The sequence below is a fragment of the Ambystoma mexicanum genome, chromosome 3q (genome assembly GCF_040938575.1).
Source record: "Ambystoma mexicanum isolate Mex_15411 chromosome 3q, UKY_AmexF1_1, whole genome shotgun sequence".
Classification (NCBI taxonomy): domain Eukaryota; kingdom Metazoa; phylum Chordata; class Amphibia; order Caudata; family Ambystomatidae; genus Ambystoma; species Ambystoma mexicanum.
Window position 1 is genome coordinate 573,971,665 of NC_090926.1, and position 13,834 is coordinate 573,985,498.

The 13,834-nt window shown below is 46.5% G+C and overlaps 1 protein-coding gene across 2 annotated transcripts in view; it reads right to left on the bottom strand.

Moving 5' to 3' along the window:
- Positions 1-13,535, bottom strand: part of LOC138582748 (stress-70 protein, mitochondrial) — a 1,916,616-nt gene extending 1,903,081 nt beyond the window's left edge. The window contains exon 1 of one of the 2 annotated variants that reach the window (XM_069654348.1): positions 13,283-13,535. In XM_069654348.1, the coding sequence (XP_069510449.1) occupies positions 13,283-13,423 (141 nt within the window). In that variant the 5' untranslated portion in view covers positions 13,424-13,535. The remainder of the gene's footprint in view (positions 1-13,282) is intronic. The other variant, XM_069654347.1, reaches the window with a different exon arrangement.
- Between the last annotated feature and the right edge of the window lie 299 nt (positions 13,536-13,834).

Consider the following 13,834-nt stretch of genomic DNA (forward strand, 5'->3'; position numbering starts at 1 on the left):
CTCCGGTCGGTGGAGGGGGAAGGGGCGAAAAGACTTCTAAGAAGCTCAAAACCCAGTAACATTTCGAAAATGGCGCCCAAACCCCCACCACACCTCCCAAGTACTCACTCACCCCTTTCCTTATCCGGACCGCCCGAGCAGCGGGTGGCAAACCCCTCGGATCCGAGTCCAATTTCGGATCAGGGACAAGAACCGGGGATCGTCTCATCTCTCCCAGAGCCGCCTCCAACAGAGCCTTCCTCCCCGCCAAGCTATCAAAGCTACCAAAGCCATCAAACCACTTCCGATTCCCCGGGATCGGAACGCAGCTCAACGTCAGCAATCGCAGCACTGATTCGCAGCAAGCGCCGTTCAGAGCCGGGGAGGAACCCGGCAGACCCGCTCGCACAGATGCATCTCAAGAAGACGCCAAGCAGGCCCGGAGATGCAACCACGAAACTCGTGTCGGACCGGCACGAACCTGCACCTCCAGACACGAACGGCGCTCATGCTCCGCTGCCAGCACAAGGTCGGATGGGGACGCCGACAACGAAAGACCTGGAGCATGGCCCTCTGAGCGCGAGGCAGAGTGTCCTCCACATTGGAAGCGCCCCAAGGGCTCTGCTCGCTGCATACGCTGGGGCGGACACAGAGACTCCTACCTGTCCCTTGAGCGCCTCGATGCCGCCGCCTTTGTCCGCGGAGGTGGTGGCGTTCGGAGCCTCAGTGGTGGCAGAGGAGGAAGGCCCAGCTCATGGACTGGTCGAAGCAAGGGAAGAAACACCTCTGGTAATCACGGCGCTGATCCACGTTTCATCTAAAAGAGCTCCCCCAACGGCAAGTCCAAGCACTGCCGCTTCATCCTCCAACTCAATCGGCCCTCTGGGCACAAACGGCGAGAGAGTCTTGATAATGGAGGGGGATTGGGCAGAGATCGAGGAGGTGAACAGCATTCCCTCTCCCACGCCACCCTCCACGCGAGGCCACTCGACATCTAAGCAGAAAGTCAATCCTACCCGAACATTAACAAAAAAAAAAATAAGAAAAAAAACACAACACCAAAAAACAAAGAAATCACCATAAGTTCATTAACCCACAAGTTCACACTGAACTCCTCGCAACAACAACAAAAAAAAAAATTAACAATAAAGCCAGGCAGAGTGGACCCGTGAAGACCGCACACGGTAAAAATCAGCTGGGCATGACGGTGAAAGATTTCTTTAACCGTCTGGGCAAAAGAAAACATGTCATCGACGAAGAAATCTCGCATGCAGACATTCTCGAAGCAATCACTGACCCAGCTCCTTCCTCTAAAATGAGGAAAACAGAGGGAAGCATGGACCTCAGGCAGCCCCTACGGGCAGAAACCCTACCTCTTGGCCCAAACAGTGAGAACTGGTCAACCCAGGCTACACCTCCACCCAGTGCAACAGAGGACGTCACTGTTGAGTTGGCATCAACGGGCTGCAGTGAACTGGGCGGCCTAGACCGCCAGGATCAGCAACTCAGCGAAACCATCTCAGCACCCGCGATTGAGAACCCCGACGCTGTAACACCGAGAACACTGAGGAAGTCCCTGCCCTCAAGCACTCAGAAAGAGAAGGCAGACCCGTCAGTGTTCCCCTCCGACTCAAGCACTCAGGGCGCTAAGAACGATCGACCCCCCTTCCAGCACCAAACAACACAGTCCCCGGGCACCCGGGAACGGTTGACCCCTGGACACATACGCCCATCTTCGGACTCACAAGGAAGCCAAACCTGCCAGAACCAGGGAAATGCCGAAAGTCCGGAGCAGAGTCACCGAGGGCAGCAACATGCCAAACCTCAGAGGATATCCCAATCCAGACAGAGGGGGTAAGTTTAAATCCTCGGACCCCTCTTGACAAAAAACACCAGGAGGCAGCAAACCAGAAACTGAACAAACTCTGCTACCTCATATTCCATCAAGTGTCGCAACAACTATCGCTGGACGAGATCTTTGCAACACCAAACAAAGCCAGAAGAAGCAGCGAGGTGGCTCAACAAAGTAAACAGGAGACTCCTGGTAGGAAACATGACACCTTAGCTTTCATGTCAGCAATAACAATAGCTCTCCGAGGCATTGAGCGATTCGCTGAAAGACCAGACCACCCTGCTAGCAATGACTCACACCAAATTGCTTTTTCTTGAAGGATATATAACAGCCCTGGAGGTCCGCACAAACGAAAAGATCACATCTGTCTCAGAGTGCTCATTAGCCCACACGGGACAGGACAGGCAGTTACCAAAAAGCGATGCCGCAAAGAACTACCTAAGGACAAATACCGCCTCACAAACCGAACCCCGTTGCCCACCGAGGGGCACAGCATGAAAACCTGTCCACAACATTAAAACAAAAGCGGGAAGGGAACTTTACGCTTTTTAGAGCGCCCTCAACCAACCCTAAGCCCATCCCGCTTCGGCCGACGACAATAAAAGCACTGGCATCAACACCAGAAAGCTCAACAACAGGACAACAACCCCTGGGCCTGACCCTGCACAAATTGTACTAACTCTCGGAGTCCCGCCTACGCCAACCTCGGAAATCGGACGGATCTCCCAAGAGCCGACTGCCAAGAAAAAAACTCCACCGGGTAACAGAAATCCTACAGCCCCTGCTCCAATTGAAAAATCGTCCGAAAACCAGCCAATACCAACATCACCGAAATCGGTTGAGGACTTTCTGAGGGACAAGGATGCGATGAACATCTCCCAGCACTTGGATCCAACGGTCGATTTCGACCCAATAGACTTGACATCTGATAAAGTCTATTCACCCAACCCGCCACAGACGGGGGGAAACGGGAGCTCTGGATCATCACAACCCAGGTCGAAGAGAAACCCAGTGCCAGCTGTCAAAAGCCCCCTGGAAGGAGCAAATGAAAAGAGCCACTGGAAACAGCCCTCCAAACAAAAAACAGCTGCACCCCCGGCGGAAACATCAAAAACCCGAGGGGAGACAATCCGGTCGAGTTCCCGTGAAAAACTAAGAGACCAAGGAAGACAGATAACAACACATCTTCCGAACAAACAGACAACACAAAGACCAGAGCTGCAAACAACGACGTACAAACTTGAACAGAAAGCCTGGAACAAAGATCCCCAAACTTTGAACAGAAACACTCTACTCAGAATCTTCAGAAAAACAAACACGCTAAAAAAAATTGAGGTCAGAAGACCTGGCATTGGTAGAACCGTACCACAAAAAGGCAATAGCAAAAGCATACATGCATCTAAAACCGTCTTTCCAGATAAAAGACTTTGAGGAGGTCCAAAGAGAGCTACATAAGTACGGAATCAGGATACTTGATTGGTCGGAGACCAGAGGCGCTGCATCACGGTGGAGAGAAAAGTCCAGAACTCCGCAACTAAGACGTCAACTAACTCCAAAACTGAGGAGACTACACTCAGACTCTTACTCACGCACCCCACGCTGGAGAGCAAAGAAAATAGTCTCCCCGTTAAGACGATACCACAAAACTAACCAAGAGAGCACCAACTCAGCACCTTACCGGAGAAACTCATCCCAAAACGCCCTTGAGCGTAACAACATGAGAGAACAAGATTCAGACCACAATTTCAACATGGAAGTCAGGGCCAAAGAAGCAAGGGAGGCAAAAGCAAAGGCGATAGAGCAAAAGCGGCAGATCCACACCCAAGCTAGAACTTGTGAATCCAAATCCCCGGACGTGTTATTGACCCCAAAACAAAGCAACGACAGAACCACAGAGCACCCAGCGATACAGGAGGTTCAAAACAAAAGGAACTTGTTCTGGTCCAGGCTGCCGAAAGCTCTCTCAATAGCCTCAAAAAAATAGCAACCCGAGGCCCCTGCAGCAGGGCCGGACCGGGCGAAAAGAGAAGAATTTCCCGGGGCTGCAGTTACCATCTTAAAACTAGGATCATGGAACACGTGTGGGTTTAAACACCTGACGCAAAAAGGAGGAATCAATCTAGGGCAGTTTGACATTTTGGCCCTACAAGAAACATGGTTTACGGCTCGCCCCGGCTGTGAAAAGCCGCCTTGGCCGGCCATCATCAGGAATCCTTCTGGCGGTCCATGCAGGCAGCGGAATCAGCATATCAAAAGTTCTAGAAACCTCCAAACATCATCTGGTAGCCTCCCTGTCGTGGGACAATAAACCAGCGAGGGAAAAACCAAAAAAAGAAGCGGTTTTGATGGTCAACCTAGGAATCATCGTGGCGTACTGGAACCCTCAAGTAATCTCGGACGCAAAGTTCCTCAAACTGATCGAAACAGCAATCGACACCCTCCGTGTGGATGAAAACACTGCCCACATAATTATATGTGGAGATTTAAACGCCACCTGTCAGACAAGAACGGTATGGCCAAGAGCAGCGAACAGAAAGAGCAAAACTGAAGATCGAGGAGCTCAATGGAACGACTTGATGGCGTCAAGAGGGTTTTTCAGTATGGCCCAGTCCTTCCCCAACCCAAACAGACTCCCGACATGGGAAAGAATGAAAAAGTCTGCCACAATAGATTACATCTTCACATCCTCAGAAACACAGAAGGTGATGTCCTCATTTGAAGTGATCGAAACAGAAGCGAGCGATCACAACTTACTCCAAGCCACTTGGAACTCAGTAAGAGGAAAAAACACCTTGATGGGCTGCTCGGTCGAAAGCAACAATCAAGGGACACGTCTCAGATTAACGGAAGAACGCATCGACCAATTAACATCAAAATACAGAGCGGGTTGCTCATCAATAGACTACCAACCGCTCTTAAGCCCCTTCAAAGTCACTTCGAAAGGGAAAAAATCCACGGCCATGACCAAAACTCACAACTTCGACAAACAGGTGGTGGAAAGAAGGGCAGCACTAAGAAGATTAAAAAGGCGGATCAAAATTAACTACTCAGAAGCACTGCAAGAAGAACTGACAGTGGAAACGAAAAAATACAAAGCCTGGATAAAAAACCATCGCATAATCCTATACCAAAACGATTCAGAAGCCATGCTGAAAAAGGGGGCTGGAAAAGATGCCAGAGAATTCTGGAAACTGCTAAACCAAGCGGGTCCTTCAAACCAAATAATCCCATGCAACGCAGTAAGTGAAGAAAACTGGAAAACTTACTTCACCGATCTGTTTCAGGAACCACCAACAGCGCTACCCTCAATTCAAGCTGAGGCTGAAACAGAGTGGATAAACGTTTCTGACAAAGAAGACATCCAAGACGCACTCAGAAAACTCAAAGCCTCGCGAGCACCCGGCCCAGACGGGATCACAAACACCAACCTGAAATTACATGCCGAAAATTGGGTCCCCTTTATCAGCCAGGTGTTCAGCAACTGCTCAAACACTAGATCCATCCCGAGGTCCTCGACTTCGGCCACAGTGGTCCCCATCTACAAAAAGGGAGCAAAGTCAGATCCACAGAATTACCGACTTATCGCACTCCTGGACACAATCGGGGAGATATACGGGTCATTGCTGCTAAAACGATTCCAAAAATGGGCGAAGGCTGCTCCTTGTGCCGATCCATTTCAAGCAGGTTTCAAGAAAAACTCATCCGCCACGGTAAACATCATGCTACTTAGCATTATCAAAAGCAAGACCCTTCAAACCACATCGAGAGTTTTTCTCTCGTTTATAGACCTATCGCAAGCATTTGACCTGGTGGATCGAACAAAGCTATGGGAGAAGTTAATAGCATGGGATTGCCCCCCGAACATCCTCGCCCCAATAAAAGCCCTCCACAAGGACACCACCATGAGGGTCAAGTTAAACCAGCAGGGCTTACTCTCGGGAGAGATCTCGACCAAACGAGGAGTGAAACAGGGGTGCCCGCTGGCACCAGAACTCTTCATAGCATTCATTGGTGACCTGAAAGAAGCAAACAAGAGCTCCAGATCATTCCCTCCCAAAATCGGCAACGTGCCAACAGCACGCCTGCTATACGCCGACGACATCACCTTACTGGATAGAACAGAAATCGGACTCCAGAGACAAATGACCGACCTGGCAGACTACATCAAGCAGGCAAACCTTCTTATAAACAAAGCAAAAACAAAAGTCCTCATACTGGAAAAAAAACCCAGAAGATCGAACCGCTTCAACTGGAGCCTGGAAAAAGTTAACGTTGAAGTAGTGAAAAACTTCAGATACCTGGGAACAATAATAGACAGCACTCCCACAGAATCAGCCATGCAAAACGATCTTTGGAGGAAAACCAGATGACTGACCTCCCAAGCCCGACTTCTGGATAAGAAATTTGGGCATTTCTCACTGATACCTACAATAAGGTTCTACAAAGCCAAGGTGATACCTGCCTTGACGTATGGAGCAGAGGCGATGCCAGCTATTCCAACTACAATATGGAAAAAACTTGAGGGCTTCTTCTGGAAAGCAGTCCTGAACCTGCCGAATTCTACCCAGATCGAAGCAATCAGGCGAGAACTGGGCCTCTCTTCACTAAGCGCTAAAGTGAACCTAGCGAGCATATCCTTGTACAGGAAAACAATTCTTCCCGATGCGCCCTGCCTCTACAACCTAATAGACCTGGAGATCAAAGCAGGCACTTGCAGGATGATTGTCAAATGGGCTGAGCAAATACAATCGAAGTTGGCCGAAATTGGATGCTCCAACGAGGATCTCATCAAGAATCCAAACAAAATTTAAAAAAAACTGGAAGAGGCGGACTGGATTGACACCCAAGAGAGCGCCAAAGGAAACAAAACACTGGCTCTTTTTCCCCAAAGCCCAAAGAAGTTAAACCAAACAACACAACTACTCAGAAGATTCCCAAGCAAACCATTGCGGCAATTCCTCCTAAGAGCACGTCTAAACTTGCTACATACCAACGAGATATTGTTCATGAGAGGTCAGTCGCCCTCCAAAATCTGAGGTCTCTGCAAAGCCGACACAGAAACAGTTAGACATCTGCTACTCCAGTGTCCTGGGACCGAACAGGCTCGACAAACTTACCTACACCCACTCCTGGAAACTCATGTCGTGAGTGAAGAGGAAACATGGTGGGTCCGTCTAATAAGCGGCCAGAAAACAAACTGGTCCATTGCAGCAGCAAAAATTCTACAGGACGCCTTAGCGCAGTGCTCACAAGGGGTGTCAGCCCAAGTAATCGTCTGATCAAAACAACACTGAGTCTTTGTTAAAATCCAGAAAACTGGATAAATACAATAATAAAAAAAAAAATTAAAAAAGAAAAAAATTTCTAAATCTCCTTCTTTCATAAATATACATTCCAGGCATTTATCTATTTCATCAAACATAAGGTAAATTGCGATATCAGCTGGATTCCAATATAAACTTACTAAAAAAATAGGTTTGAATTTATTTTTATGTAAGTTCAACACTACAGCCAGGATGTTACCGGTTTCCCACACTAGTTGCAAGCGACATGCGCTGTTATTGATGGCAATTGCCAGTCATCCTGTAGGACGGCCATCATTTTCCCTACTCGCATGTGCGCAAAAGGTTCTATACCCTGGTATTATCAGTGCCTCCATTTTCATGGTTTCCTGGATCAGCATTGCACCGGGAAGTTGGGGCGGTGCTAGTGCAGCAAACCACTTTTGGAGGTTACGAAACCCACAGGAGTTCCAAGAATTAATAGTAAACTCTTTGGATGGCTAAGCCGATGGAATCGCCATTTTCGTATTTAACATCATTCTTAAAAGAGGTTCAAGCCATATAATTTCCTTGTTTTTCCCTGCTAGCAGGTGGGCTATACATTGGTTCTCATCATTAATGTTAGGTATTTCACCTAGAGGTCTGCCCTCATTAATTTCTTGTCCAGGTAAAGGTTGATAAAGAAATTCCAGTGCTATAATTTCATTACTAAATGTAAATAGTACGATCACCAAATCGTTAAGTTCAGATCTACGTGACCAAATAAACTTCAAAATAGATGCAGACGGAAGACAGCAGAGCATTCGGTAATTATTCTGTCAGGCTAAGGAAATCCTTACAAGATCTGCGTTGGTTTAGCTTCTTAACTGCGGGATACAAGTAATTAAATCAAGGAAGTAAGGGCGATTAATATGGGTCTTGTCAAGCAATTCGGTATTGCCTTACAAGTCAATGATGAAATCTTCGTTCAAGGTATTATGGGTGTTTGTTAAAGAACTTAGACTTGGGCCCACAGAAGGAATTAGGACATTAGGGGCTTTAGTCAAGGTCCCGGTGGATGGAAAAGGAACTGGGTTCTCAATATTGCAGCGGGACAGAGGGGCTACTTCAACTGTATTTGGAGGGATTTCTTTGATTAAAGCTTCTGAAGTAATCAGCCCCTCCGCCAGGGCCTTACGCTGAGTTCTTAGGACTTGCGGACGCATTTCGATTTTACTGTCATTACAGAGGGATGAAAGGTATACCCTTGAAATCCCCACCCCATGAGAGTGATATGATATGGTATTTATAACGCGCCTATACACAAGTGTTGCAAGGCGCGACGAGGCAAGGGAGGGGGAACAAAGAGAAGACAGAACAGCGATCCTACTAGGCCAGGTGACATTCAGATCACACAAGTGCAAGTGGAGGGGGAAAAGGGAAAAGTGTGAGGGGGAAGGTAGAGGGGAAAGTGCAGTACATAGGATAGTAGAATAAATAAGATAAATAAAAGTGGCCACTGGTGGCAAGTGCAAGGTAAGTGCAGAGATAAGAGCTGGTAGAGGGACTGTAGGGATACATAAAACAGTCCCAGGTGCAGGGGTTGTCAGGGAGGCAATGCAGGTGGGCAACTGGCTGGGTCTGGGCCCGAGAATCAGAAAGGGTGGCCAGGTAACCAGTGCAGTTAGTGGGTGTTATCATTACTCTGACTCGTCAATATGGGATTCGTAGTAATCTCTAATGGGGCCGTGTCAGGGAATGCCAGCAAACTGACTCTACTTAGGTCATTATTTACCAAGTTGGCCATTTGCGCTGCAACAGTGGTCTCCGACAAGTGCCTTGCTTTGCTAGCGCCACTGACCATAATGAATTCTCTTTGGTCAGGTGAGGGATTAATGTCCCTATCCCTTTGTTTAGTACCACATGCCTCGAGATATGATCTCCGATTATCTGGCATATCATGAGCTTAGGGATAGCTTGAGATATTTTGCCACTGCCGTTCTTTGAAAGCGGTATCTTCATGGGGGATGTTGAAGCAATAAATGTGCACCTCCTTCCTTCAGTTGGAAAGTAGGCGTTTCAGATTTTTTGTTTCTTAACATTCAGAAAAGGTGTCGCAGGACCACCATTTGCGCACTCCGTGGAGCTCATTGTTGTTTTGGCTCGTGGGATGGCTGATAGCACATCTTGGGAGAGCTTCGGGGTTAGAAGTGCCAGTTTCGCAGCACCCAAATTTGATGTTGATAGCTAACTCCATTTCGCTGCATTATCAGGTAACAATACAGGTAACAATACAGGTTGGCTTTCAGCAGAAAGCTGATCAACATCAATGGGCTGTTCATCATTGCTGCCATTGCATCCCTCTATATTTGATATTTTTTTGTCTATAAGTTTATCAGGGGTAGAATCTATTTTTAAAGAATTCTGTTTATTTGTGTTAGCTTTTGTTAGAAGCGCTGCTTCTTTTTGTCTTTTTTCAGAACTTTTGATGGCACGCAAATGTATTTATTTTGCGCGCCGAGACATAAACCCAGCACCATCCTGTGTTACTGTATCGTTGCCATCTCCATTTTCCATTTGCTCCATTACTTTCAGTAGTGCAGATGAGCTATCGGGTTGATCTCCACGCAGTTGTAATAATATTTGCTTAAAGTAAGGATCTACATATTTGTAAGGTTGGTTTAGAAGGTGATGCAGACTTTTCAAGTCTTGTAGGCAAAATAGAGTAGTATTTTAGTCATTTAAATCCTAGCGTGGAGCAGACAGGGAGGCGGGTGCCTACAGCGTAGACTGGGCTAAAATCCAAGCGTCACCTCATCAGAAATAATGTTATCTCGTGGCATAGCTGCCAAATTTGAGATACCTGGATTGGTTTTGTGGTGTTGGTGGAGGTGAGGCACGACAGCAAGTATTTGTGTTAGGAGCTTTCTGGCTCGGATCTTAGAAGCAAGCTAAGTTCCTCCCCCACATCCCCTGCAGCTACAAAATATTGAATCGTTTTTAGTTTGGGCCTTTAGGTGGTGCTGAAAACGCTACCTTCAAGCCAAAACTATTGTCATTAAAATAAGAGCTTTAACATAAGAGCTTCAAATATGGCCTTTGAATGAGGGTTTGTAATGCATTTCCAATGGAGATGACATTTGAGGAGGGATACACAGTTGTTAAGTTGTTGAATCCCTCCCATTCCCTGCCCCTAGCCAATGCTAATCATCATGGCTAATTCCACCCATTCCTGCCCAGGGGTCATGCAGATGCTTGCCCCGCAATCCAACTGCTTGTGCTTGGCTTCACACAAATTGTCTGGCTCACCCCACCTCTGATTTTGTCCTTTCATTTATTCCCTTTCCGTTGTTTTCCTTCCCCGCTGCTTTTAAACCAACTGTAAAGTGTTCAAATAAGAAACTTGCAATGGGACATGAAACCCCCACAGTGTTCACATCGAAGAGGATATCAGGGTCTTCAGCCCCAAGACCCTCTCCGACGTGAGCACTGTCCTCTGTGTGTTTGTAGGATTTTGCTCGCATTCAGGATTTCTAGCTGCCCGCAGCAGGCATGCACCGCATTGCTGACGGCGGGGAGCTAGAAATCTGAAGTTCAAGCTAAATCCTGCAAACACACAGAGGACAGTGCTTGCAGATGTTGAGCACTGTTCTGTGTGTTCACGGGATTTTGTACACAAATCACATTGTTTACTGAAATGACAAATATATGAAAACGTATATTATGACAGTAACTTTGCTTTCCCTATTTGGAACGGAAGAATACAAATATATGAATGCAAAACGTCAGACTAAAAAATCTATGCGTTATGCAGCTTTTCAGTCAAGTCATAAAGACACGCAAAAACAAAACTGTGTGGCAATGCTATCCTTCAGTAAACAGTATGGGCCTGATTTGAACAGTTTTTCAATGGGAAAATCAATGTCAGTGCTTCCAGGTTAAATTAACTGCTCGTAGAAGTGCCTTCTTACCGCTTGGGGACTGTCATTTAAACATTTCACATGCTTGAGAAATGGTAAGCAAGCATTTCTTTTGGTGTAGAGCAATTTTGATCTTGCTGGGTGGCTCCCCTTTGCTCCGTTAGGGAGTCTATCGGGTAGGGCGGCTTTTCATCTGTTCTGAAGCGCAAATACCACATAACAGAGATGCAAGGTGTGGCTGGTGAGTATTGCAGGTAGGGCAGGGCAGCCCCCAGGACATGCTTGCAAGTTGCGCTTTAATATGTGTATCATTGATTAGCCACCACCTTGATTGAAACATAAAAGAGCTTAAATGTTCATCGTTCCCTCGCTACTTGGTGAGCAAGGTGTGCCATCCCTCGACTCCCCTAGTGACTCGAAGAACTGGACACAGATAGGAGGTGGAACTATACTCTCCACGGGACAGTAGAACAGAATGCCAGTATGTGTGCGGGCTCAGCTCCCGGAAAGTATTTCCGGGTCAACCAAAGGTGGTTACTTGGCCATTCCGTGATGAAGCTAGGCTTTATGCCAGTTACCTACACTAACAAACTGCGGTGAGACTTGCACGTCTCCCAATGCCACCTTCCTCCATTCTTATTAGCTCTTGCTTGTGCAGCAGTGGTCTCTGGTGCAGCACTTTCCTGGAAGGGAGGAACACTCAAAAAATGTGCTACATGCATCTTGCTTTCTCCTTCACAGGAGAACACTCAGGATTGCTTTGGTTCCAGTCAACAGGCATCGCTGGCCAATCTGAAGGCTTGCCAGTATTTTAGGCTCATGTCCAACCCACTTTACACCAGGACAGGAATGCACCACATTATCTCTGCACCTTCGCTGCTGCTCCAAGGCTGTACCCCGATAAGTGGTCATACATAGATGAAGGACAACCAACTTTGGACATCTTTAAGTGTAGCTAGGCAGTACGGCCATCTGCACTTAGGATGGGACCATGATGGGTGAAGTGCTAGAGTGGAGGCATAGGAAGTGAGGGACAGAGGCAGGTTAGAGGCGAAGGAAAGAGTTAAGCTTTGCCAGCTAAAATGAGAGGGTTGAGAGAATGCTGCTGACTGAGCATAGAATGCAATCTATAGGTTACATGTTTGAATCACATTGAGGTGGAATCAGGATTACATTTGTGATTGACCAGAATTAGGACCATCATGTTTTGGGATTATTTTTCCTTTTTAGTAGCACAGAGTTGAAACCTATGTTTTTCTGGCAGGCGCAGCAGCAAACTATCTTTTGGGTGCTAGCTTATTGCAGCCAACATGAAGTTGCGGGATCTTCCGTTTTGGTGCATTTTGTTGCATCTCTTCGGATTATACGAGTACTGGATGTTGGAGACGACACAAAGCTTGTGGGTGTTTGGTTTTTGGCCCACACATTGATTTACCAGGTGTATCAAGTATTAGGCAATTTGCAGGCACTGCTATTAGATGCTCACACACGCCCAAACTGTTGGCTTTGCTAATGTATGTTTATGTCGTTATGCCACTCACTGCACAGGCCACGCATTTTTGCTAATGCTTTAGTAGTGACCCATCTAACTTTGTACTACGTAAAGGGCAATCTAAAGACTACACTCAACATTTATGAACATATATTTTAGAAAACGATGCAGCGCTAGGTTTGATCCCAAGATGTTGGTAGTGGTATGTCAGGGTTTTTAAATTTCAAATACATGTATAACCCATTTTTACATACTTGCCAAGCCTACAGACTTAGGCAGTAGGCTACTGCTTTTGAAGCAGTCTTACCACCTACAGATTTTAGTGACAGATCCTACTGCTTTTTACAGTGGCAAGTAATTTATGTGACTCGAAGGCAGGCTCCAGGACAAAGCATGCAACACATTAGTCTGTCTATACAGTGGACCGGTAGGTGATTACTTTGATTGGACTCAGACCAATCCATTGACCTGACAGCTACTTGACTCTGTACTGCACTCTTGCCGTGAGAACCCTTAGGTGAACCATCAGTGAAAGCAAGTGGCAGAGCGTAAAACTATCACACAGCATCTGCTGAAAATTTGGTGTTAAATGACCATTCAGAATTATACATTTTTAACATTTCAACATCTTTCCATTTTGTGCTGTTTGTATGTTTTGTATTTTCCTGTGATGTCATTGATATGCGAATTATTATTTATGAAACTTGGAAAAAACCTACATCTTTTTGGTCACGGAATGTTGGCAAGTATGTTTTTAGTCTAGCATGCAGAGCCTTACCTGACGGGCACATGTACTAATGCTTCGACCATAGTGCAAACTGGGAGCACTGTAGAGATAGGAAGCTCTGCTGCGCATTCCGAACATATTACAAGCAGCAAAATAACCTCGAAGAGATGGAAGAAAACGAACCACACACATTCAAGCAAAACGCAATGTAATAGACAGCACACGTAGAAAAACAACGTAAAGTTCTAGAAATCTCCGAACACCTAGCACCTCGACCCGGAAGAAGGCCGGAAGTGTTTTGTCTGCGTGGCGGCCATCATACACTATATTCAAATAACGCTTCGCAGACAGGCAAAAGCGGGTTGGAAGTCGCTTTTTTAAAAATTAACCTAGCAGGAACTGCGCTTCAATGTATAACGTTAGCTGTGAGTAAATTATGGTTATAAGATTACTAAATAGTTTTAAAGGTTCTTTGTTATTGTATAATACACCTGCATATTCTTCCCGTCTGATTCGGAAAATATATGCGCCCCCTTCGTTTGACGTTGCACTATGACAAACCCAGCAATATTCACGCATCAATGAACACGATGGCGCATTTAT